This window comes from Panthera pardus, unplaced genomic scaffold, assembly GCF_024362965.1.
Source record: "Panthera pardus isolate Hobbes unplaced genomic scaffold, ASM2436296v1 HiC_scaffold_6, whole genome shotgun sequence".
In the NCBI taxonomy this organism is placed as follows: Eukaryota; Metazoa; Chordata; class Mammalia; order Carnivora; family Felidae; genus Panthera; species Panthera pardus.
The window spans coordinates 99,690,766-99,716,571 of record NW_026526991.1 but is presented as its reverse complement, the minus strand read 5'-3'; the positions used below and the strand labels follow the sequence as shown (position 1 = coordinate 99,716,571).

General features: G+C 47.8%; 3 protein-coding genes across 3 annotated transcripts in view; 1 reads left to right on the top strand and 2 right to left on the bottom strand.

Moving 5' to 3' along the window:
• Nucleotides 1-25,806, bottom strand: part of PHB2 (prohibitin 2) — a 127,276-nt gene that overhangs the window by 42,649 nt on the left and 58,821 nt on the right. The gene's annotated exons all lie outside the window — the stretch shown is intronic.
• TPI1 (triosephosphate isomerase 1) lies at nucleotides 698-4,571 on the top strand. Its single transcript, XM_019464665.1, has 7 exons — nucleotides 698-938; nucleotides 2,134-2,257; nucleotides 2,373-2,457; nucleotides 2,533-2,665; nucleotides 2,970-3,055; nucleotides 3,781-3,868; nucleotides 3,959-4,571. The coding sequence occupies exons 1-7, from the start codon at nucleotides 713-715 to the stop codon at nucleotides 4,075-4,077; spliced, it is 861 nt and encodes a 286-aa protein (XP_019320210.1). The 5' UTR covers nucleotides 698-712; the 3' UTR covers nucleotides 4,078-4,571.
• Nucleotides 4,054-7,131, bottom strand: SPSB2 (splA/ryanodine receptor domain and SOCS box containing 2). The gene is made up of 3 exons (XM_019464666.2): nucleotides 7,003-7,131; nucleotides 5,989-6,743; nucleotides 4,054-5,094 (listed from the first exon to the last, which is right to left on the bottom strand). Exons 2-3 carry the CDS (start codon nucleotides 6,650-6,652, stop codon nucleotides 4,967-4,969), a joined length of 792 nt encoding a protein of 263 aa, XP_019320211.1. The 5' UTR covers nucleotides 6,653-6,743; nucleotides 7,003-7,131; the 3' UTR covers nucleotides 4,054-4,966.

Here is a 25,806-nt window from a genome sequence, read left to right as displayed (position 1 = left end):
CCAGGTTCCCCCCCCGACCCCACGCACACTCTCCTGCCCCTTGCCGCCTCCGTTGGCACTTCTCAACTTTTCACTAGTTCTAGAGCTCTTGGGAAATTGGGTGTGAGACGAGGTGAAGTGAGCACTGGGGCAAAAGAAGACGGCGGAGGGGTGGGGGCTGTCAGAGCAAAGATGGGGGGTGAAGAGCCCCGCTTTCCTTCCGGCGGTCTCCCTGGGAGGGGGCCCAAGTGGGTATTTCCCAAGTGTCCCAGATCCGCTAGGCCCTGCGGTGTGTTGGGTTGGCCAGCTGGATCAGAGAGTGGGACACCCAGAGGAGGAGGGGTGGGGGGGTTCTGAACTGCTTCCCTCTTAGCGGCCCAGTTTTTTAGGCAATGTGGGCGGTCCTTCCCCCTCTGACAGGGGAAGGGAGGGCTTTTTCTCAGAGTTGGAGAGGTGCCCCTCACAGCCTCCTCCGTCCAGCGAGCAATGTGATCTCAGGCCACCTCTGGCCCTCTGGGAGACTGTAGTCGTGAAGCGGGGGCTCTTCTGAGTGCAGGTTCTCGCCTTCTCCCAAAAGTCACGCAATGGATGCTGAAGCCACTGAGCCCCCGGACGCCCCTGGAACGTTGCTACAATAACGGGGGCAACGTCAGAACATTGCAACACCGGCGGCGGGAGGGAGGTGGTGGGGGCGGCGGCGGGAAGGATTTCCAGACTGGGGGCCGGGCTAACCATGGCCGAGGGCGGGGAGAAGGCGGAGTTCTGCCTCACGGCCCTCTATATAAGAGGGCAGTGGCAGCGGCTGCGCGGTGATACTGACCTTCAGTGTGTCAGTTCCAGCGCCATGGCGCCCTCCAGGAAGTTCTTCGTCGGGGGGAACTGGAAGATGAATGGGCGGAAGAAAAACCTGGGGGAACTCATCACCACTCTGAACGCGGCCAAGGTGCCGGCCGACACCGGTAAGCCCTCGCCGGGTCGGGGTCGGGATCGGGGCCGGGGCCGGGGCCGGGGTGTGGGGAAGGTCGGGCGTGGCAGCGCCCTCTCCCGAGCTCGGTTAGCCGGGTGTCCGCGTGGACCCGGATGCAGGGGTGAGGATAAGGGCTATTGGGGGGTCCGGACTTCGACCCTGCAGCCGCAATACCGGGGGTGCGTCGGAGGAAGAAAGGTGGGGCCACATTTAATGGTGCCCTCCGACCGCGGGGCGGGAAGGGATTTCTTAGGTCACCGGGAGGAAGATGGCCCCGGGGCGCGGGCTTGGGCTGCACCCAACAGGAGCCGGGGATAGGAGCGGAGCCCCTGCGGACGATCGCAGGAGGCTGGTGACAGCCATAGAGTGTGGGGGAGGAGGCTGAGCCTGCGTGCAGGGTTCCAGCTACCTGCCCCCTCGACCGTCTGCTCCGTGCGCCGCCGCACGTAGCCCACGACTCCTCCCTGCTCCTCGCTGGGAGGGCCGAGTCCCCCAGACTAGCGGCTGCGGCCTGCTGAACTACACGCTCTATCCTTTGCCCTCGGCAGCCTGGATGACTGCTGCCTTCCGACGAAGGGGCTGAGCAGGTGCTAAACAAGATGGGCCATTTGGGAATGAGGAGCTATCCTACACTTTTCTCCAGGCCGGAAACGGGAAAGCACAAGGCCTCTCTATGAGCTAGTCATCTCACTGCCACCCACGGGCAGAGTCTTTACCCTCCCACTCACCTAAATCACAGAACCACGGGCCTCATCAAAACGGGCCCTGGTTTATTCCCCAAAGACCCCAGTGCAAACCCAGGAGTTGGCTGCTTCTGCTTTTGCTAAAAATCCTTGCCTGGGGGTGGTAAGGATGGGCTATTTTAGAAGGGAGGCGTGGTTGGCTCCAAGAGAATGCTGAGTCTAGGAGGTGCCCAGGCCCAGAATAGCCTGGGGAAATCAGAACCACAGCTGTTAAAGAGCAGAGGGCAGGGCAAGGGCCATGGCCTCCCAGGGACACCTGGAAGGCTCAAGGAGTTGGGTACAGGCCCAGCTTGGACTGGCAAGTGGACAAATGTTATCCTGCCGGGATGAAAAGGAGTGGAAAGCAGAACTAAGAAATCAGGTGAGGGGACTCCAAAACCCAAGATGGGAGTCTGGAGAATGGCTTCCTTATGACTTCATCCCCTTGTGCTGTCTTCTCTCCAGAAGTGGTTTGTGCACCCCCCACCGCCTACATCGACTTTGCCAGGCAGAAGCTAGATCCCAAGATTGCTGTGGCTGCGCAGAACTGCTACAAAGTGACTAATGGAGCCTTTACTGGGGAGATCAGGTGAGATGCAGGCAGGAGAGGGGTGTGTGGGGGCTCTGCCCTCACTTTCCTCATTGAGGGGAAAGCCAAAGGGTGGGCTCTCTGCTGAAGCATGGCTTTCTGTCTCTTCCTTTAGCCCTGGCATGATCAAAGACTGTGGAGCCACGTGGGTAGTCCTGGGGCACTCGGAGAGAAGGCATGTCTTTGGGGAGTCTGACGAGGTTAGTAATCAGGAGAGGAGGTAGGAGATTCCTTATTCCAAGAGGGGCGTCTTCACCAAATCTGTTACTCAACAGCTGATTGGACAGAAAGTGGCCCACGCCCTGGCAGAGGGACTTGGAGTAATCGCTTGCATCGGGGAGAAGCTAGATGAGAGGGAAGCTGGCATCACTGAGAAGGTCGTTTTCGAGCAAACCAAGGTCATCGCAGGTAACTCAGTAGAAAGGGACCTTTGAGCCTGGACAGGGCTATGGAGGCACAGAAGGTGGGGTGAGATGCCCTGCAGCCTAATTTGATCCCCATCCCATGCTGATACAGGAAAGGAAGGAGGAAGGTTAGAACCCTTGCAATCATCCATACCACTTCTGTTCCTGCCTGGATGGTATAGATGCCACTTGGAGTTCCTCCAACAACCACCAGGGGGCATTAGGCCACCATCATTCATCATTCCCTGGGCTGTGGGCTGGATAGCTCCTTCCCGTTCACCCTTCCATCTGTGATCTCTGTCCCACAGATAATGTCAAGGACTGGAGCAAGGTTGTCCTGGCCTATGAGCCTGTATGGGCCATTGGTACTGGCAAGACTGCAACACCCCAACAGGTAACCAAGCCCAGGAATTCTGCCCTTATCTTACCCTGCCTCAGTAGGACTAGACTGCCACAGAGATCACCTGAGCCAACCCCTCATTTTAAAGACAGGAGCCCCCAGCGCATCTGCCTGGCCCAGTCGGTAGTGTGTCTGATTCTCTGATCTCGGGGTCATGAGTTCAAGTCCCACATTGGGTATAGAGATTACTTTAAAAAATAAAATCTCGGGGCGCCTGGGTGGCTCAGTCCGTTGAGCGGCGGACTTCGGCTCAGATCATGATCTCGCGGTCCGTGAGTTCGGGTCCCGCGTCGGGCTCTGTGCTGACAGCTCAGAGCCTGGAGCCTGTTTCAGATTCTGTGTCTCCCTCTCTCTGACCCTCCCCCGTTCATGCTCTGTCTCTCTCTGTCTCAAAAATAAATAAATGTTTAAAAAAATTAAAAAATAAAATAAAATAAAAAAAATAAAAAATAAAAAAAAATAAAATCTCCCCCAAATAATAATGATAATAATGAAGACCCCCCCCACCCCCCACCCCCTGCCAAGCCTAGAGAAGGAGAGTGATTTGTCCAAGGACATCTATTCCAGGGCCTGGGTGGAATTGGAGCTGTGGTATTCTGACCCAGATCTCAGGGTTCTTGTCCCAAAACCACATTGCCTCTCTTCAGTGGGGCCCAGGGTCTTTTAGCCTTTGAGTGAAAGGCAGAAAGAGGCTTACATAGTCTGGCGTCTTGTTTTAGGCCCAGGAAGTACATGAAAAGCTCCGGGGATGGCTTAAGTCCAATGTCTCTGACGCGGTGGCTCAGAGCACCCGTATCATCTATGGAGGTAAGTGGGTTTGGCTCCAGCCTGAGATGGGGGTGGACTCAGCCCTCCTATCCCATCCCTGACAATTCCCTCTCTCTTCTCCGTTCCCAGGTTCTGTGACTGGGGCAACCTGCAAGGAACTGGCAAGCCAGCCTGATGTGGATGGCTTCCTCGTGGGCGGGGCTTCCCTCAAGCCTGAGTTTGTGGATATCATCAATGCCAAACAATAAGCCCATCTGTCTCCCCTCCTCTTCCTGCTAAGCCAGGGACTAGGTAGCTCAGAAGCCCAGTGACTGTGCTCCTATCCCCCCACACACATCCCCACCCCGCACATGCTTCTGATGGTGTCACCTGCCCCCCTCGTGGCCAAACTATACCTCTTCCTTACTGTTTACACCTTACCCTGTAATGGTTGGGACCAGGCCAATCCCTTCTCCACTGACTATAGTGGTTGGAACTAAACAGGTCACCAAGGTGGCTCCTCCTTGGCTGAGAGGTGGAAGGGGTGGAATTTGCTCATGGGTCCCCGCTCGGTCCCCAAGTGAGGGCAGGAGAGAGAAGCCATCCTCCTCTCCCATCTCCCACCATGAGGCCAAGGGCTGAGAGAAAGTCCTGTTCTCCCCTCAGAGGCCAGGGGTGCTGTTCTCTCCCATGGTGCCAACGCCTGTGTGTGTTGTATATGTGAGCAGTCCCACGTGTGGGGGAAATAAACACCTGGCACTAAGCCTTGTGGTGTGTCCTTCTTCACTGTCCTTGCCCACATCCCCTCTTTTTCCTTTCTGAGGCAGCTGTAGGACACTTGTACACAAAACAAAAAAAAAAACACAAACAGGTTTCTACGACAGCACATCTCTTACTGTTTTTACTTGAAAAAATGTCCTGCATACCAGGCCCAGGCCGCCATAGCCTCAAATAACAGCTCCCTCCCTTCTGCCCCTCAGGAAGGCTCTAGGGCCTTAGGGCTCCCCAGAGCTAGGGTTGGGGGAGGGGCCCAGCCTCACCTCCCCCCACCCCACCTCCTGGCTTTAAGTAGCTGGTCTAGGCCAGCGGTGCCTCCTCCCCACTCCCCAGGGGAGGGATGGCTTTAAGGCCCCAGCACAATCTGTGGTATCCCAGGGGTCACTGGTAGAGCAGGTAGCGCTTCATGGCAGGGGGCAAGGGCAGAGCAGATACCTGGCCAAGCCGGGTATCCCCCAGGGCGTGGCGCACACACAGGCGGCTCAGGTGCAGAAGGGAGTGTGGCTCCGCTGGGAGAGAGAAGGAGGGGAAGGTAAGTAGGGGTGCAGCCACTGGCCCGACCTCCTCAAACTACGGGGTCCTGCCCAAGTTCTCTTCTGCTTTCCTGCCCTGAGTCTTCGTTGAGAGGGAGATCTAAGGCCCCCCGGGCTGGGAGGCTCTGCAAACTTCACACATCCCGGGCAGCTGGGGGTGAAGCTCTAGCTAAGGCCCTCCAAGCAACAGGCCAAGCAAGTTCTGACAGCGGTGGAGCTCGTCTAGGTTTTGATTCTGTAAAGCCTTGGAGCTGGGGCTGATGAGCCCTCCCTCCTCCACTCTACAACAGCTGGCCATGGGTGACGGGAGGAGCAGTACTCTGCAACTTGCAAGAGAACAGTTCAACCAGCCCCAAGCTCTGGCCCCAACCCCTTCTAGAGGAGGCCCCTCCTCTAAAGTCCCCTCCCAGGGCCCTGCCTCTTTGGGTGTTCTTCTTCCAGGTGCCCAGGGCCCCAAAGGCCCCTTACTGGGGTTTGAGCAGTAGCACAGACAGATCAGAACCCAGGGAATCTGGTACACACCCTGGGCGTCTGGCACTGCCAGTTCTCTTCCTACACCTCGCCCAGCACCCATTTAACCCTGTGCACCTCTTCCTCCGGAAGCTGATATCTGCGGTGAATCCCTAATCCCTGGAGCGCCTCCCTCTGTTGTGAGGACTCACCACTTACTAGCAAGTTGCTTTCCCAAGCCTCACTTTCACCTCTATTGCTGCTGGGACAATTAGGTAACATGCGTGAAGACCCTTAGCCATTCCCCACACTGGAGGCAGGTCAGGCTATTCCCTCTGCTCTTGTAAAGTGATGAGCTTCCATCCCAAACCACAGCCACCAGTAACAGAACACTCTCCCCACACCTGCCCCAGGCCTCACCTCTCCTTCCGCCCAGGTAGCTGATGCGGACCTGGCACTGGCCCCAGACAGCGCTTACTGCCGGATAGAGGGTCCTGCCCTTCAGTCCTCGGAAGGCTGGCCCCAGGTAGGTGCCCCCAATAGCGTAGCCCAGAGTTCCCTCCTCCATGTCCAGAACCACCAGCAGCCTCTCCGGCACCTCCAGCTGCTCACCCTGAGGTCTGGCTGGATACTGGGGGGCCCCGAACCCCTTGCTCTGATGGTACAGCTTCCCCCGCCCGATGTCCCAGCCCCACGACTCGCTGTTGCTGCCCAGCAGCGCCGCATAGTGGTCAACCTGCAGCGGGGCGAGGGCCGTGGCCACGCCCACCACGGCGTGGGTACCCCTCTGCTCCCGGGGCCAGCTGATCTCCCAGGCGTGCAGGCCCCTCGAGTAGCCCTTCTTACCCCGGGCCCCATCAGTGCTCTGGGCCACGGGCCGCCGCTCGAAGCATAACCCCCCTTCCTTGACCTCGATGTTCTCCGAGCAGTCCTTGGGGTTCCAGCCGTGGCGCTGTTGGGCTCCCAGATCAGGAGGGGGAGCAGACAGCAGCTCCTCCAAGCCCTCGGGACAGGAGAGGTCAGGGTACAAGGTCTGTGGGGTGGGGGTGCTGCTGCCGCCCCCTGCCAGGGCCGTCTGGCCCATGGAGGTGAGGAGCTTGGAGGACTCCCCGAATCTTGCTGGGGCTCCTCTCTTCTGAAAGTTGATCTCCGGCTCGGGATTGACCTGGAGAGGACTTGGGAGAGAAGAGGGTGTAAAAGGGCGGGATTCTGGCGGGGATCCCTCACCCAGGCGTCTCATCTTTTCATGCATGTTTGCCCACCACCGCTCCACTCCCTCTTCGCCCCCCACCCCCGCCCCAAAGCTCTTAGGCCCATCACCCTGCCCTCGCCCATCTGTCCCGGTCTCCCGAGACTCTCGCGGGTTCACCCCCTTTGGATCTCTCCAGGGGTCGTCCCCTCCGCCCATCCCGTGCCCCGTCACCGCCCCCGCACCTCGCTTGGCTTTCCAGGCCGGGAGTCACAGGCCTTCAGGAGGAACCCCGCCGAAGATAGCCGAACCGCGCAGGGCGCAGACTGCCGGCCGCTTCCGCCTCCAGCACCTCCCTCGGCCTCGCCCCGCCCCCAGGCCCCGCCCCCACGGGGCCCTCCGGGGCGGTTAACCCTCTCGTCGCCGCCCCAGGTCGCGCCCCGCCCCGTGGCCACCCCCCTGCGGGGCTCCTCGCGGGAGGTTTACACTCCAGTAGGGTCGCTGCTGCGGAGGGCACGCCCCGCCCCGAGGACCCGCCCGCCCCCAGGACCCATCCCCGGACGGTTACCCTCTAGCACCCGCCCCGAGGTCCCGCCCCGCGTGGAGACCCTCCTGGGTGGTTAACCCTCCTTGGCAGCCACGGAGTCTGCACCAGGCTGTCGAGGCTCAGAATGAACTCTGACGGGATCACCGCTTTGGGATCCCAGGAAGTGCGTTCGCCATCGTCAAGACCTTTGAGCCGCTTGAGCCGCTCAACTCCTGAGCCCCTAGAGATGAGGGGCATGGGGTCAAGGAGGGGCTTTCGTTGTGCTGGCATCTATGTCTATGTCCTTTTGATTCTGGGTCACTGTTTCTGGACCGGTCGCTTTCTGCCCCACTTGTAAGGGAGTCTGTTTTATGCCTGAGGCTTTGAACTATGTTTTCAGAGGTAGGTGTCCTAGGTCTAGTCTTCATCTTGGATGTCAATCCATTCCTGAGCTGTTGGTCTCAAATGGTGGAATATAGTGCTTAAGATTGGTTGTGAGTGAAGCTATGTCACTCATTAGCTCTAGGACCTTGGGGAGGTTGCCAAACTTCTCTAAACCTGTTTTTTCTTATGTAAAATGGGAATAATGATAGTAGTCACCTCATAGGGTCGTTGTGGAGTTGAAATAGTCCAGGTAAAGCACTTAGCACAGAGCCTGGTGCGTATTCATGCAATCACTAAGCATAACTATTATTGTTAACATTTACTGAGTGTCCACTCTATAGACAGGCAATGTAATATAGTGATGACAGATGCCAAATGTGGAGCCAGGCTAACTGGGAGTGAATACCTGAAACCCAGTATGCACATGACCTTGGGCAAATTACTTAACCTCCCCAGTGCCTGTTTCTTCCTCTGTAAGTTGGAGATACTGTTGGTATCTACTGCAAAGGGCATAGTGAGGATTCAGTGAGGTTATATATATGTAAACTCAGAGCAGCTTCTGGTTCAAATTTAATCATTTGTGCTAAGCACTGAAGATGCAGCAGTGAGTCCCAAGGAGGTTACAGGGACATTTATAAAACAGTTTATCATGTAGTAGATGAAATTATGGAGATACAAAGAAAGTATTATGGGACTCAAAAGGATGGAACTCCTAACCAAGGATCAAGCAGTTAGGCAAGTGTCCTGGAGGAAGTTAACACTGGGCTGAATCTTAAAGAATGACTAGGAATTGGCTTGAGAGGTGGTTCTGCAGGATGGGGGCTAGGTTTGGGGTGCTGCATGGAGAAGACATTCTCCAGACAGAGGGGTCAGCATGAAAACAGCCAGAAGCAGTAGATGGGAAGACTTTGGTGTCCCTGCAACTAGAAAGGAAGCAGGAGAGACAAGCCTAGAAAAGTCAGTGCCCGGGGGCGGGGGGGGGGGGGGGGGGCGCCTGGGTGGCTCAGTCGGTTGAACGTCCGACTTCGGCTCAGGTCACGATCTCGCGGTATGTGAGTTCGAGCCCGCGTCGGGCTCTGTGCTGACTGCTCAGAGCCTAGAGCCTGTTTCCGATTCTGTGTCTCCCTCTCTCTCGGCCCCTCCCTCCTTCATGCTCTGCTCTCTCTGTCTCAAAAATAAATAAATGTTAAAAAAAAAAAAAAAAAAGTCAGTGCAGGTTGACAGTGACCTTGTAGATCAAGCTAAAGAAGGCAAACGTTCTCTTGTTGGACAGGCCAGTAATGGGGAGACACATAGGAGGGAAGCAGGAGAGGAACATGGTCAGATATTTGTTTTAGAAAAGCCCTCCTGGGAGTGCCTGGCTCGCTCAGTCAGTAGACCATGAGACACTTAATCTTGGGCTCATGAGGTCAAGCTCCACATGGGGTGTAGAGATTATTAAAAAAAAAAAAAAATCACTAGAAAAACCACCCTGGCATAGCAAATGTAGAGGAGGCTTCAAGGGAAATACGATGAGAAGCAAAGAGACCGGTTACAGCAGCCCAGATGACAAGTGGCAAGAGTCTGAAATAAGGCAGTAGAAATAAGGAAGAAAAGAATTCAACAAACACTGATGAAACTGCAAGATTTGGTGGCTGATAAATGCTGAGGCGAGAGAAAGGGAGGTTTCTAGCCTGGAAGACTGTTGGAAAGTGGTACTGCTAACGCAGAAAGAAAAGCAATTGGAACGGGGCAGGGGGGTGGGGGGAAGATGAATGCACTTTAGGACATTTTTTTGAGGTGCCCGACCTGAGCCACAACCAGATAGAACCATTCAGAACGCATGTGAAAACTGCAGGTCTGAAGGGTAGTAAGAGGCCTGGGCTGGAGATATAAATTTGGGAGGTGACGCAGCCTTCAGCCAGAGGCTGAACTGTGGAGAATCAGTGAGGGGACCCAGAGACAGTGTGTAGAGAGAGAAGAGGGTTAAGGAGGACACAGTGAGCAGAAAATGCAAGCTTGATCACTCACAAGAAATTTTTGGTCATTAGCAACTTTGGTGAGAGAGCACATGTGGGAGGTGGGAGTCTAGGTTGAAGAGGCTGACTTGGCATTTTCTGTAGGTCAGGTGCTGTTGTGCTACAAGCTTCACATTTTGGGGGGATAGAGAGTTGGGAGAGATAGGGTGAAATCATGTCTCGTAGTCAAAATTACCCTTGAAAATCCCTTACCTACCCCATCTATTAGATACAGCGTATGTTAGTTTTGTGTAAAACACAGTATGTGGCAGTATTCTACAATGACGTATTAATAAAATTGTATAATTTTAATTGAAGACAAAGAAGAAAACATATTAAAAGGAAAGATGTGATCCTGAATACCTGTCATCCACCTAACCTAGATAATCTTGCCAGTGTGATGACAAAAATAATGACATCATGACCATGGATAGTGGCCTATGATAAATGTTAGTGCAGGAGCTGTGTGATAACTGCGTGGTTGAAGGCTTAGGGGACAAAGAGCAAGCCTCGGTCATGATGAGTCTAGTTCAGGTTCAGAAGTGCACCTGCTCAGCTGCTCGTTGTTTAATACATGGTATTCACCAGTTGTTACCCCAGAATCTTGAACTGCTCAAACATTTGGGGTGTGTGTGTGTGTGTGTGTGTGTGTGTGTGTGTGTGTGTGTGTGTTTTAATGAGAGAGCACAAGTGGGGGAGAGGGACAGAAGGAGAGAGAAAAATCTCAAGCAGGCTCCACACTCAGCACCAAGCCCGAGGTGGGGCTCAACCCACAGCCCTGGGATCATGACCTGAGCCAAAATCAAGACTGGGTCGCTCAACCAACTGAGCCACCCAGGCCCCCCTCAAATGTATTGATAATAGCTCAAATATTACATAATGCTACATTTTATCTTTTTACTTTTTATTGAAATGTAGCATATGTAATCTTTAAAAAAATTTTTAACGTTTATTCATTTTTTAAAATATGAAATTTATTGTCAAATTGGTTTCCATACAACACCCAGTGCTCATCCCAAAAGTTGCCCTCCTCAATACCCATCACCCACCCTTCCCTCCCTCCCACCCCCCCATCAACCCTCAGTTTGTTCTCAGTTTTTAAGAGTCTCTTATTCTTTGGCTCTCTCCCTCTCTAACCTCTTTTTTTTTCTTCCTTCCCCTCCCCCATGGACTTCTGTTAAGTTTCTCAGGATTCACATAAGAGTGAAAACATATGGTATCTGTCTTTCTCTGTATGACTTATTTCACTTAGCACAACACTCTCCAGTTCCAACCACGTTGCTACAAAAGGCCATATTTCATTCTTTCTCATCACCATGTAGTATTCCATTGTGTATATAAACCACAATTTCTTTATCCATTCGTCAGTTGATGGACATTTAGGCACTTTCCATAATTTGGCTATTGTTGAAAGTGCAGCTATAAACATTGGGGTGCAAGTGCCCCTATGCATCAGCACTCCTGTATCCCTTGGGTAAAGTTTATTCATTTTTAAGAGACAGAGAGAGATGAGTGCAAGCAGGGGTGGGGCAGAGAGAGAGGGAGACACAGAATCCAAAGCAGGTGCCAGGCTCTGAGCTGTCAGCACAGAGCCTGATGCAGGGGCTCGAACTCACGAACCATGAGATCATGACCTGAGCTTAACTGACTGAGCCATCCAGACGCCCAGATATGTAATCTTAAATTCAATGAATTTTTATGTATGCTGAATGACTGTCATCAAAAAGATCAAGAACATTTCTAGCATCCCAGAAGGCTCCTTCTTGCCTTTTCCTTGACACTGTACCTGTAAAGGTAACTCTTATTTGACCTCTATCAGTATAGATTTGTTTTGCCTGTTCAATTTCATATGATACCATATATTATATATATGGTATAGTCTATTCTTTTATGTCTGACTTATTTTTCTCAGCATGATGACTGAGTCATCTACCTTGTTGCATGAAATGGTAACTCATTATTTTCATTGTTATACATTAATCCATCCTATGGACATACCACAATTTATTCTACCTTTGATGGCCATTTGTTTCCAGTTGTTAGCTATTATAAAGCTACTATGTACAGTATTGTATAAGTTTTTAGTGGATCTAGGCACTCACTTTTGTTGGGCACATACTTACACGCAGAATTGCTGAGTTATAAGGAATATAATGTTAATCACATGTGATTTTCCAGTTTCCCTCCATAGAGATTTTATTCAGAAATTAAATCAGTCAGGTATTTCAGCATTTTTGCAGCAACTTCAATCTACTTATGATTTGATCTGGTCATCCCTTCCTGTTCATCATATTTTTGTCTTCTGGGATGATTTTATCAGTTCCTCAAGCTTTTTCTTAGCGTTTCTCAGTGGCTCTCAAGAAGTTCTTCACCGATGACTGGGTGGCTCAGTTGGTTAAGCATCTGACTCCTGATTTCAGCTCAGATCATGATCTCTTGTCTCGGTTTGTGAGTGCAAGCCCCGTGTCTGGTTCTAGCGTGGAGCCTCCTTGGGGTTCTTTCCTCTCTCTCTGCCCCTCCCCTGTGCTCTCTGTTTGTCTCTCTCTCAAAATAAACTTCAAAAAATTTTTTTAATAAAAAAAGTTCTTAAATTTCTTTAAAAAATTTTTTTCTTAATGTTTATTCATTTTTTGAGAGAGAGACAGAGTGCAAGTGGGGGAGCAGCAGAGAGAGAGGGAGACACAGAATCCAAAGCAGGGTCCAGGCTCTGAGCTGTCAGCACAGAGCCTGATGCAGGGCTTGAACCCATGAACTGAGAGATCATGACCTGAGCCAAAGTTCGCCACTCAACCGACTGAGCCACCCTGGCACCCCTTCAATTTCTTTCACAAAGCCAACATGACCCACTTGTTAGGCCATTTTAACAATGTGTTTCACTTTTTTTTTTAAGTTCATTTATTTTGAGAGACAGAGAGAGCAAGCAGGGGAAAGGCAGAGAAGGAGGGAGAGAGAATCCCAAGCAGGCTCCACACTGTCAGCATGGAGTCCAATGCAGGGCTAGAACCCATGACCATGAGATCATGACCTGAGCCGAAATCAAGAGTCATATGCTTAACCAGTTGAGCCACCCAGGTGCCCCTTTTAAAATTTTAAATGTTTATTTTGAGAGAGAGAGAGAGAGAGAGAGAGAGAGAGAGAGAGAGAGAATGAATGAATCCCAAGCAGGCTCCATGATCAGTTTACAGCTCGATGTGGGGCTTGGTCCACAACCGTGCAATCACGACCTGAATGGAAATCAAGAGTCAGACACTTAACCGACTGAGTCACCCAGGCACTCCAGTGTGTTTCACTTCCCTGTCAATAGAAAACCCTTAAAATCCTAAACACATTCTTCCCAACATGCATGGCCTGTTTTAAGCTTGATTATTGCCATGACTGTTCAATAGAAGTGTTGTAACCGGCAAGACTGAAGAATGTCCAACTCTTCCAACCTTACCACATTTAGATTAGGGTCAGCATTCATGGCTCTGAGAGTCAGAGTCCGGAATCTCAGCCTCGTGGATGTGACTGAAAAATCATGCTTAGGTCAGCAAACTGATGGACAGCGGTGATGTTGGGAAAGGTAGTCTTCGATGACTCTAGGAGCACGTTCATAAAGAGTGTGGTACGTCAGATGATATGCCAAGGCCTTCCTCTATGAGGTCTTACTTGTAGAATGTAGAACTGTAAATCCCAGCTGTGGAAAGTGCTGCGGTCACCTAGCAGTTTGCATGTGATTGCTGGAGTACAAGCTTATTGTTTGGTTTTGCTTTGTGTTTTAGGGCACTGGATCTGTATCCCTGTAGAACACGTCTGGTTTTATTAAAGAAAGGGCTACACTGCCACCATGACAGAGGAGGAGAATGGTGGTCACAAGGCCATTAATGATTTTCAATCCAGGGCCTTGTGTTTCTAGTTTGGAAATATAAAGGCAGCTGGGCATTCCCCCCCACCCCCAAGATACCAACCTCATTATATTCTAAAAGATAGCCATTTGGCCAGCAATTGTTTTTAGTAGCTCTGGGTGGCTTTTACTCTCTGTTCTCCACAGACACAGCCTCACTAACGGGTTGCTGGTTTTAAAAGATGAAGTGGTTTCTGAACGTTAGGCCATCCTTGCCTGGTTTTGAAATCCTTCCATCTGAAGCTCTCTTCTTCTCTGGCAGGAGGTTGAACTAGGCCTCGAGACCAAGAGCCCCCGCCCCCCCGTTTTTGTTTTTTGGTGTTTTTGTTTCTGTTTTTTGTTTTTGCCACGTATTGCCATTGTTAGGCTCATATATTTGGTTCCTTTCTTCCAGGAATAAATTTGTGCTCTTTGAGTCTTCATTAAAGGTTCATCACACTTACTTTGGTGTCGCTATAGCAGTTACGCAAGAACTTGAAGACCTACTACCTGGCTTCACAAATTTGTTGAATCTTGACCGCTCATGTGAATTTCTTGAGGTTCTATTTACGTGCCACGTCGGAGGTGGACATAACCACCCCTTGGTAAAATGGTTGGATTGCCTTCACATGGGTCGTGTTATATGGAAAAGAGGCATCTGTTCTGGAGTCTAGTTCTAAAAACGAAACACTGGAGTCGCAGTCAGCCTCCTAAGATACAGGCACGGAGAGGCCGAGAACTGGAGCCAAAGAGAACATGGCCTAGTCTCCCATCTGACACTGGCGCGGAACGGTGGCGGGCAACCTTCTGCCCCCTATTTAAGAAGTTCGCGTTAAGTGCGTCTATGATTAAACCCCAACGTATCTCACTAAGTCCTCACACTGACGATATCCCAATTTTTACAGATTCGGAAACCGCGGCTCGGAGAGGTTAAGCGACCCGCCCAAGACTACAGGGCTGGTAAACGACAGCGTCAAGGATTTAAAAACGGGAAGCCACTCGCAAAACACCAGGGCGGCGACGAAATGGCGACCGCAGAAAACCTGTAAGCCCGGGCGAGACGCCCCGCCCCGCCCTCCGCTGCCGCCCCGGGCGCTCGTTTCGTAACCGCGGCGGAGGGCGGGACGCTGACTCCCGGCCCGCCGGCCGTCACGTGGGAGGTCACGTGGGCGGGCCGCCAGAGCGAGGGCTCGCACGCCCCCCAGCGACCGCACCCGTTGCCGGGCGCTCCTCGCGTCCCACCTGCCTGCCCCGACGGAGGTAGGAGCCCTCAAGCTAGCGCCCGCCCCGGCACTGCAGCTCCCGCCCCCGCCACCCGCCTTCCGGAGCGTCTGGAACGTTCTGCGCCGGAACAAAGGCCCCAGGGCGGAAGCGAGGGCCTGACGCTTGAAAGGCTAGGGCCTCTTAAGCCGGCTGCTGAGGGGCGGCTCCAGTCCAGGGCTGCAGAGGCGAGTGGAAGGGACCGGTGCTTCTGCCAGTTTCCAATTCGAGGCTTACATCTTTACAAGTAAAGGGCCCACTTCCTCCATCCCTCAAAAAATTTTCCTTTGCATCTCCATCTCTCTTCCTTCAGGGTAGTAGGTAACGTCTAGGGGCCCTCCACAGGAGAGAATCTTTTTGTTCACCTTGGAAGAGGGAGATCAGAAATAGGAGACACACAGGTTATGTTAGAAACTAGTATAAAGGAGCACACCTATTATAATAACCACAACCTCTTCAGCTCTGCAAACCTCACCAAGATTAGGCAGTCATCAAATGTCTTGCTTGCCAAATATACCCTTTTGTTTATGCGTGCTAATTTAAAAAATACTGACTTTTTCTAATTTTTCTTCCACCTTTATATCTTTCAGGGCCTCTACTCCTTCCAGTGAATCCTTTTTTCTTTTTCTTTTTTAATGTTTATTTATTTTTGAGAGAGACAGACTGCAAGTGGGAAGGGGCAGAGAAAGAGGGAGACACAGAACCCAAGGCAGGCTCCAGGCTCTGAGCTGTCAGCACAGAGCCCGACGCAGGGCTCCAGCCCACAAACCACGAGATCATGACCTGAGCTGAAGTTGGATGCTTAAGGACTGAGCTACCCAGGTGCCCCTCGTTCTAGTGAATCCTATTGGGTGTCTCCCAGGCTTGTCCTTGGTTCTTTCCTCCTCACTGATTCTCAAAAGTGGAAGCCTTGAGGAGATAAGGACGTTTCAATTATAGGTGCAAATCCAAACTGAGGGAATGGTGTCCTTGATTACTTTTCTTTAATGTTTATTTTATTTTTGAGAGAGAGAGACACAGAATGCGAGTTGGGGAGGGTCAGACAGAGAGGGAGAGACAGAATCCAAAGCAGGCACCAGGCTCTAATCTGTCAGCACAGAGCCCAATGTGGGGCTCGGACCCACAAACTGTGAGATCATGACCTGAGTTGAAGTTGGATGCTTACCCGACTGAGCTACCCAGGCGCCCCTGTCCTTGATTACTTTAACAAAACCCAAAAAAACAAAAAAAACATTTTTAATGTGTACTTATTTTGAGAGAGAGAGAGAAAGAGATAGAGCATGAGCAGGGGAGGGGCAGAGAGAGAGGGAGACACAGAATCCAAAGCAGGCTCCAGGCTCTGAGCTGTCAGCACAGAGCCTGACACGGGGCTCCAACCCACAAACTGTGAGATCGTGACCTGAGCTGAAGTAGGATGCTTACCGGACTGAGCCACCCAGGCACCCCTGTCCTTGATTACTTTTTAAAATCACATTAATATTCATTCAGTGAGGGTGGCTTAGTGGGTTAAGGGTATGACTCTTGATTTCAGCACAGGTCCTGATCTCCCATTTGGTGAGATTGAGCCCCCATCAGTCTCTGTGCTGACAGCATGGAGCCTGCTTGGATTTCTCTACCTCTCTCTCTGCTCTTTCCCGACTTGCGCATGTGCATGCACGTGCTCTCTCTCTCTCTCAAACCCCCTCCCGCCCCCCCAAGATAAAAACAACTTTTAAAAAACTGATTCAGCCAGTATTTATTAAGCACTTTTTATGTGGCATGCACTGTGCCAGGCAGCAGGATGCAGAGTGAAACTCAAGGTCTGCTGGAGTTGGAAGAAGCCAACTTAGAAGTCCTTGATGACATCTAGACTGGAGCAAACCTGATGATTAAGGGAAATTGTGTTTACTGCTATCCAGGAAAGGCAGGGAACTGTAAGAGGGGATCCTACTTTGGATTCCAGATCAGGAAAGACCTTTCTGAGGCCTGGACGATGAGCAGGAGCTGGTGAAGAGTTCCACACAGAAGAAAAGAGTAGAAGTGAAAGCCTTGAAGGAGGAAGGGGCTTCGTGGTGGGAAGAACTGAAGAGAGGGCTATGTGGTCCAAGTGTGGCTTGGGCCCAAAAGTGAAGGTCAGAGAGGTGTCACAGCAGCTGGAGAGAAGTAGATGTATTCAAGATACATTTGGAGGTAGACTGGATTGCACTCTGTGATATGTTCACTGGGAGGCCAGTGGGGAAAAGTGTCACCGAAGGAGAAAATAATGACAAGGATGACCCCAAGGTTTCTGCTTTGAACATCTGAATGGTGGTATAAGGAGCGCTGAAGAAAAGCAGAGGTAGGGGGAAAGATACAGGATTTGTTCGGGGGATGTGTTTGGTTGGAGATGTCTGTGAGTTACATAAATGGAGAAGTAGGAGGTTAGCTATGTCAGCCTGGCACTGAGTAAAGAGTTCTTGGTTGGAAATAGAAATTTGGAACTCAGCGGGATACGCGCTGGTGTGCCGAAACTCGGTTGTAGGGGCTTGTGACAGCCAATGGTTTTTCATGAATTCTGTAAGCTAAGCCAGTTGTTAAAGGCTGCCATTATGTTTTTTAAAAGTGCGTAGACACAAATTTAAATGAATTATGTTTTATTTTGTTATTTTTTTGAGATTTTAGGTTTTTTTTTAAATTTTTTTTTAACGTTTTATTTATTTTTGAGACAGGGAGAGACAGAGCATGAACAGGGGAGGGTCAGAGAGAGAGGGAGACACAGAATTTGAAACAGGCTCCGGGCTCCGAGCTGTCAGCACAGAGCCCGACACGGGGCTCGAACTCACGGACCGCGAGATCATGACCTGAGTCAAAGTCGGCTGCTTAACCGACTCAGCCACCCAGGCGCCCCGAGATTTTAGTTTTTAAGTAATCTCCACACCCAATGGAGGGCTCAAACTCACAGCCCCAAGATGAAGAGTGGCATGCTCTACCGACTAAACCATCCAGGCACCCCTAAATAAATTGAATTTTTCTTAGAAAAGGTTAAAAAGTACTTACAAGTCTTTGGAGCCAGAAGTCCAAGAGCAAGGTGTCAATAGGTTTGGTTTCTTCTGAGGTCTTTCTTGCAGAAAAAGTACTTTCTCGTGTCCTCATACAGTCTTTTTCTCTGTGCCCAAATTTCCTCTTCTTAAACCGACAGCAGTCAGATTGGATTTGGGCCCACCCTAAAGGTCTCATTTTATTTTTTATTTTTTAATTAATTAATTAGTTTATTTATTTTTGAGAGAGAGAGACAGAGCATGAGCAGGGGAAGGGCCAAGACAGAGAGGGAGACACAGAATCCAAAGCAGGCTCCAGGCTCTGAGCTGTCAGCACAGAGCCCGACACAGGGCTCGAACTCACAAACCGTGAGATCATGACCTGAGCCAAAGTTGGATGCTTAACCAACTGAGCCACCCAGGCGCCCAATAAAGGTCTCATTTTAATGTCACCATCACTTTACAGGGCCTATTTCCAAACATAGTCACATTCAGAGGTACTGGGAGTTAGGACTTCAAAATATGGATGAGGGAGCAAATTCAGCCCCTAACAATGTTACTGTTATGTATGCTCTTGAAGTTATTTACCTTGTGAAGTCAGCCATGGTGGGAGTGTTTACACCAGAGAAATTGGCAAATGCTAAAAATTAAGGCTTTTTGTTATCCCTGGAGCAGCTGTCGTTAGACATTTACCAACACACCACACATCATAACTATAGGTGTTACTTAGTCTCTAGAGTATAATTTGAATCTGAAAAATGTGAAACACACACACACACACACACCCCACACACACCACTATTTTGCTGAAGTACTTTAAGCTATGACTGGTACAGATACAGAGAAAGTCTTCTGTGTGTCAGTGATTCGCAAGGAGAAGTGTATCAAGATACTTTCCACTGAGTCACAGAAACTCTGACCAAGTGGTATTAAAGGACATTTCATAAAGACATTTGTTATTTCACATAAAAATAAATCCAGGGGTAGTGGGGGCTTCTGGAAAAGAGGGTTCCTTACTCTTAAGAGAAAGCAGCAGTAAGGAACTCTGGCAGAATGTGAATGGCTTCACTCGGGTCCTTTATTGCTACCTGCAGCCATCACATGACTATGGGAAGACTAAGTCATAGAAGGCAGGACTGCAGGGGCACCCCCGGTGGCTCAGTCAGGTAAGCGTCCAACTTCGGCTCAGGTCATGATCTCCCTGCTTGTGAGTTTGAGCCCCACATCTCTGCTATCAGCACAGAGCCCTCTTCAAATCATCTGCCCCCTCTCTCTCTGCCCCTCCCCTGCTTGTCCCCCCCACCGCCGAAAAATAAATAAATGAACTTAAAAAAAAAAAAAGACAGTATGTGGACTGGGTCCTGGAAAACATAGTGAAATGGAAAGATGAGCCAATTTTGAGGCTCAGCTTTAGCTCTGTCTTTAGTGGCCTGTGGACATCTTCATGTGGATGTTCAACTATCATTTCAATCTCAGTAAGTCCCAAAGAAACTGACCACATTCCACAGCTCCAAATTCAGATCTCTGTATTCCTTTCAATGTCAATACTATTTTCTCAGGAACGCTGTAGTCCTCTTCTCCCTACCCTGTGTCCATTAGTTGTTGAGTACTGTTAAATTTTCCTCTTCATCCTACCTCCTTGCTCCAGGCCCTCATACACACACACACACAGACACACACACACACACACACACACACACACACACACACACATATATATGGTGTATGATAAACTATGTATAGTTTATATATATACATATAAAATCTGTATTTTCTATTTTAAGAACTTACCATCTGAAAATTTATTATTCCTCCACTTCTCTCTGTTCAATAGACATGGTATTTTATTAGAATTAATAAGGTAGCAGGATACATGACATATAGAGAAATATCAATAGTTATGACAGTGTGGTACTAGAGCAGAAATAGTGAAAGAGATAGATAGATAGATATAGATCAGTGGAAAATAACAGTCTGGAAACAATATACTATACACAATATATTGTGTGTTTATGTGTGTGTGTGTGTATACACATATATATGTGTATATGTATGTATATGCATACGTATATATGTATGTATGCATATGTATGTATATGCATATGTATATATATACACACTATATACACAATATAATGTATACCCATTATATACACAATATAACATATATCACACACACACACACACACACACACATATATATATATATATATATATATGATAAAAAGGTATTTCAAATCAGTAGGTAAAGATGGGATTATTCAACAAATGATGCTGAGAAAATTGGCTCCACTTTTGGCAAAATGTTAGATCCCTACCTCACACTATACACAAAAATTATTGCAGATGAATTAAGGACTTAAAAATGTAAATATCAGGAGAATATTTTCATAACCTTGGGGTGGAGAAAGGGTTTTCTTTTTTTTTAAATTTTTTAAATGTTTGTTTATTTTTGAGAGAGACAGAGACAGAATGCAAATGGGTTAGGGGCAGAGAGAGACGGAGACACAGAATCTGAAGCAGGCTCCAGGCTCTCAGCTGTCATCACAGAGCCCAAAGCAGGGCTCGAACTCATGAGCTATGAGATCATGACCTGAGCCAAAGTCAGATGCTCAACCAGCCGAGCCACCCAGGTGCCCCTAGGGTTTTCTAAAGCAGACACACAACTCAGAAGCCTTATTGAAGAGATGGACAGTAAAGACTACATACAAATGTCAAATTACTGTAAGATGACACTCTATAAACCAAGTGATAGGACACCCAGGAAAATATTTTCAGGATGTAAAAAACAAAGTTAATATATCTGTGTATGGTTTTAAAATATGTCCACAAATTCTTTGATACTTCTCCATTCAAGAGGTGAAGCCTAATTCCCCTCCACTTGGGTGGGCTGGATTTAACAACTAGCTCGTAAAGAATAGAATAAATTGGAAGTGGTCATATGTGACTTTGGTGACTAAGTCACAGAAGGCTCAGTGGCTTCCATCTTGGTCTCTTTCTCTCTTGGATCACTTGCTCTGGAGGAAGGCAGCTGCCATATTGTGAAGACACTCAGGCGGCCCTATGGAGAAGCCCATATGGCAAGGAAGTATCTTGCCAACAGCCATATCAGTGAGCGTTCTTGGAGGCAAACCTTCTGGCTTCAGTCAAGCCTTCAGAATGACTGTAGGCCCAGCTAGCAGTTGGATGAAAACCAACTAAGCCACTCTTAGATTCCTGATCCACAGAAACTGAAATAATGAATGTCATTTTAACATACTAAGTTTACGACAATTGGTTATAATCAGTTAAGAATTGCATTTGGCTACAACATAGATTCCCCCCAGACCTAGTGGGTTCTCTCTTTTATAAAATAAGTCTGGAGAGGCAGTTCAGGGTTGGTATAACAGCTTCATGAGATTTTGTGTTTTTTAAGCTGCTCTCTACATTTGTTCTGGCATCTCAGCATGGGACTTATAATCTTGGGGTTCTCTGATGGTCCCATGTAGTTGCTACAACTCCAGCCATCACATTCCTGTTTTAAACAGTAAGAGGAAAGGAAGGAGAAAAAGGGGCTTTCTAGATGTTTCACCCGATGACTTTCACTAATATATCATTGACCTGTCAGCAGTGGAGGCTGAGACATATTTTTTAACTGGGCACAATGTTGCTCCCAGTAATATAAAAGTTCTGTTAGTTAGCTCAATAATGAGAAGACAAAAACCCAGTTAAAAAATAAACAGTCTGAATAGACAGTTCTCCAAAGAAGATATACAGATGGCTAAAAAACACATTAAAAAAATGCTCAACATCTTTACCATCCGGGAAATGAAAATCAAAGCCACAATAAAATACTACTTCACATCTGCTAGGATGGCTATAATCAAAACCACAGATAATAACAAATGTTGGCCACAACGTGTCAAAATTAGAACTCTCATATGCTGCTGGCGGAAATGTAAAATAGTGCAGCCATTTTGGAAAACAGTTTGGCAGTTCCTTAAAAGCTTAGAGTTACCATAGGATCTGGCGATTCCACTCCTTACAGTTCCACTGGTTAGGAAAAAATTGCCAATAAACTAAGTTGAAATGTCTGAGGTCAGGTTGTATTTGTAATAGATTTTTTCAAATGAAAATTGTTTCCTTCTGGGAATTTGCATATAATATTTTATTAGGGGGATTGTATTAGGCTCTTAGTAAATGTTTAGTACATAGCAAGCACTCGATATATGTAGCTGAATAAATGAATGACTAGGTTGATACTGTAAGTATTTTAGAATGAAATCTCCATGTGGCAAAGAATAATGTCCTCCTTTGGAATTCATTCATTGTAATATAGAATTCAGTATTTTGATACGAAAAGTATTATTTTTGTATTGATATTAATTAATTTTGTATTGATATTAAAAGAGAAATGAAAACATATGGCCACACAAAAATATGTACATGACTGTTCTTAGTAGCATTATTCATAATAGCCAAAGAATGGAAACAACCCAAATATCCATCAAGTGATGAATGAAAAAATAAAATGTGGTATAAACCATACAATGGAATATTGCTCAAGTGTCAAAAGGGACAAAGTACTGATGTATGCTACAACATATGAACCTTGAAAACATGATGCTAAGGTGAAAGAAGGTAGTCACAAAGGCCCAACGTGTTATAGGATTTCATTTACATAAAATGTGCAAAATAGGCAAATCTAGAGACAGAAAGTAAATTAGTGTTTGCCAGCAGCAGAGGTGGATAGGGGGAGGGTAGGGACATGAGAGCTAAGGGGCACAGGGTTTCCTTCAGGGATAATGAAAATATTCTAAAAATGATTGTGGTAATGGTTGCACAACTCTGAATATACTAAAAGCCACTGAACTGTACATTTCAAATGGGTGAATTTTATGTTATGTGAATTATATATATGTATAAATGTTTTATTTATTTTTGAGAGACAGACAGAGTGCGAGCAGGGGAGGGGCTGAGAGAGAAGGAGACACTGAATCCAAAGCGGGCTCCAGGCTCTGAGCTGTCAGCACAGAGCCCTATACGGAGCTTCAACTCATGAACCCCAAGAACATGACCTGAGCCAAAGTCGGTCGCTCTACCAACTGAGCCAGCCAGGTGCCCCAAATTATGTATTAATAAAGCTGTTTAGGAGCACCTGGCTGGCTCAGTCAATAGAGTGTGCAACTCATGCAAACTCATGTTTGAGTCCCATGTTCAGTATAGAGATTACTTTTTAAAAAAATCTTTAAAAAATGAAATAAAATAAAGCTGTTTAAAAACAGTTCTGTTAGAGGCGCCTGGGTGGCTCAGTCAATTAAGCATCCGATTTCGTCTCAGGTCACCATCTCTCTCAGTTTGTGAGTTTGAACCACTGCCCCCTGCCCCACCCCCCCAGCCCCTCGCCTCTGGCTCTGTACTGACAGCTCAGAGAGCCTGGAGCTTGCTTTGGATTCTATGTCTCCCTCTCCCTCTGCCCCTCCTCTGTTTATGCTCTCTCTCTCTCTCTCTCTCTCAAGAACAAATAAACATTAAAAAAAAAAATTGTTAAAGACTTGGCAGGAACAGGAAAAACAATTTGAAAAGCCTTTTTTTTTTTTTTTTTTTTTCAAAGTAAACTCTACACCCAGCATGGGGCTCAAACTCATGACCCCAAGATCAAGAGTTGCATATTCTACCAACTGAGCCAGCCAGGCACCCCAATGTTGACATTTTTTTAAAGTTAAAATCCATCAGTAGGGGGGGTACCTGCGTGGCTCAGTCAGTTGAGCCAGATAGTCAGTTGAGTCAGACTTTGGCTCAGGTCTGATCTCACTGTTTGTGGGTTCAAGCCCCGCATTGGGCTCTGTGCTGACAGCTCCGAGCCTGGAACCTGCTTCGGATGCTGTGTCTCCCTCTCTCTCTGACCCTCCCCAGCTTGCATTCTGTGTCTCTCTCTCAAAAATAAATAAACATTAAAAAAATAATAATAAAAATAAAATCCATCAATAGGAAACAGTTAAAAATTACCATATATCCATATAATGGAAGAGACTAGACAACTATAAAAAAGAAAGAGGTAGATGTATGTTTAGTGATAATTAAAGATGTCCAAGACATATTATTAAATGAAAATAATTCAGTTGATGAATAGTATGTATGAGTGATGCCATTTTTGTTTTTTAAAAGTCTATATCTTTGGGGTGCCTGGATGGCTCAGTCAGTTAAGCGTCCGACTTCGGCTCAGGTCACGATCTCACAGTCTGTGGGTTCGAGCCCCATGTCTGGCTCTGTGCTGACAGCTCAGATTTGGATTCTGTGTGTCCCTCTCTCTTTGCCCCTCCCTAGCTTGCACTCTGTCTCTTTCTCTCTCTCTCTCTCAAAAATAAATAAACATTAAGAAAATTTAACAAAAAATAAAAATCTATATCTTTTCTAATAAAGGAGAGTCATGCTGAGGGAGATCATGAACTTGTATGTTCCTCTCTATATGCTTCTCTATTATTTGCATTTTGTTTGTTTATTTATTTATTTATTGAGAGAGTGTGAGTGGGGGAGGGACAGAGGAAGAGGGAGAGAGAGAATCTTAAGCAGACTCTCTGCCCAGTATGACCATGAGATCATGACCTGTGCCAAGATCAAGAGTCGGTCACTTACCCAACTGAGCTACTTGGGCACCTGTATTATTTGCATTTTAATGTTAGTTAAATATTACTTTTACAACTCAAGGAGATTCTATTCAGACCATTCTAGGGGGAAGGATGTCATCAAAGAGGACACAGAGTATCTAGCTTTCATTACACAGGTATTGGCTGGGCTCTTTCTCCTCCAGGCCTTACCAAAGGTGCTTCCTCTGTCTGGAATCACTGCCCTGAGTATATGATATTATGTATACACTTGTACAATAAAATTATCCACTGGTGCTTAGTAAAAGCTCAGGTATCATTATAACATCTGTCTCATTATATGGAATTACTCGTTTATTTAACCCCGTCAGTGGGTTGTAAGGTTCCAGATGACAGGGACTGTTTTACTGTCCATGAGGGCCTAGTACCTATAGCCTGGCACAGAGTAAGTGCTTAACAAAAATATGCTCAGTGATACCTCCCTAATCCTTCTGTCACGTCTTTTCTTCCCACCTAATATGTCTTCTTCTTTCTTCGGGGCCAAGGAAAATCATATCCTTTCCCTTCGGCTACATCAAGCCACATGGACTTTTCCTTTCCCCACTCCAACAAGACACTACCGTTCAATTGCCTAGCACTTCCAACCTTCCTGAGTGTTTCCATATTTACTTTCTTATTCCTCATGACAACCCCAGGACTGAGGAAACAGGCAAGAGGTGGGGAGGGGGCACAGAATTGCTTACTGAAGGCCAACTAAGTGCAAGGCCATTTACCCACATCATCTCTTTTAAACTTCTAACAATCCTTTTGGAAGTGGACATTTTTATCTCTATTTCACAAATGTGAAAATTAAACCTCAGTAAAATTATATAACATGCTGAGGAACACACAGTTATTAAACGGTAGAGTGGGTTTTGAACCTGGTCTCTCTGACTTTAAAGCCCCTGCTATTTCCATGACATCAAGTGAACAGATTTGTCTATTAACTATATTACCCAAGCTAGACAGAGTAGGAGGTAACATGTCCTGATTTCCAGCCCACTGCATCTTCCATCAGATCACTTTGCATGTTATATAAAGTCTGTAGCACACAATTTAACAATCACATGATATCTTACCTTGTTGCCCAATTGTTTTTATTTATATTAGATTCCACAGATTGGTACTATCTCCTTTTTCCCCTGGCAGGAATTGTGTCATAAATAGTAACCTCCTTGAGCCTTAGTTTCCTCTTCTTTCAAATATCTATCTCACAGGACTGGTGTGAAGATTAAGTTATCACTTGTGAAGGCATCTCACACAGCCCACAATCTCTCCAGAAATATTTCTTGAATCTCAACTGCTTTTTCATCTCCTTCAACAAGTCACACAGGCCTGAGTACCTGGGTATGCTTGTATCAGGTCTTGTTATTTATATAACAGCATTCGATGAGGAGTAGT

Bases quoted from the DNA above. Each gene is read 5' to 3' on its own strand.
- SPSB2 (XM_019464666.2), bottom strand. From the start codon at position 6,652: ATGGGCCAGACGGCCCTGGCAGGGGGCGGCAGCAGCACCCCCACCCCA. The intron at 5,095-5,988 runs GTGAGGCCTGGG...TCTCTCTCCCAG, and splicing joins CTACCTGGGCGGAAGGAGAG to CGGAGCCACACTCCCTTCTG.
- TPI1 (XM_019464665.1), top strand. From the start codon at position 713: ATGGCCGAGGGCGGGGAGAAGGCGGAGTTCTGCCTCACGGCCCTCTAT. The intron at 2,258-2,372 runs GTGAGATGCAGG...CTCTTCCTTTAG, and splicing joins GCCTTTACTGGGGAGATCAG to CCCTGGCATGATCAAAGACT. The intron at 2,666-2,969 runs GTAACTCAGTAG...TCTGTCCCACAG, and splicing joins GCAAACCAAGGTCATCGCAG to ATAATGTCAAGGACTGGAGC.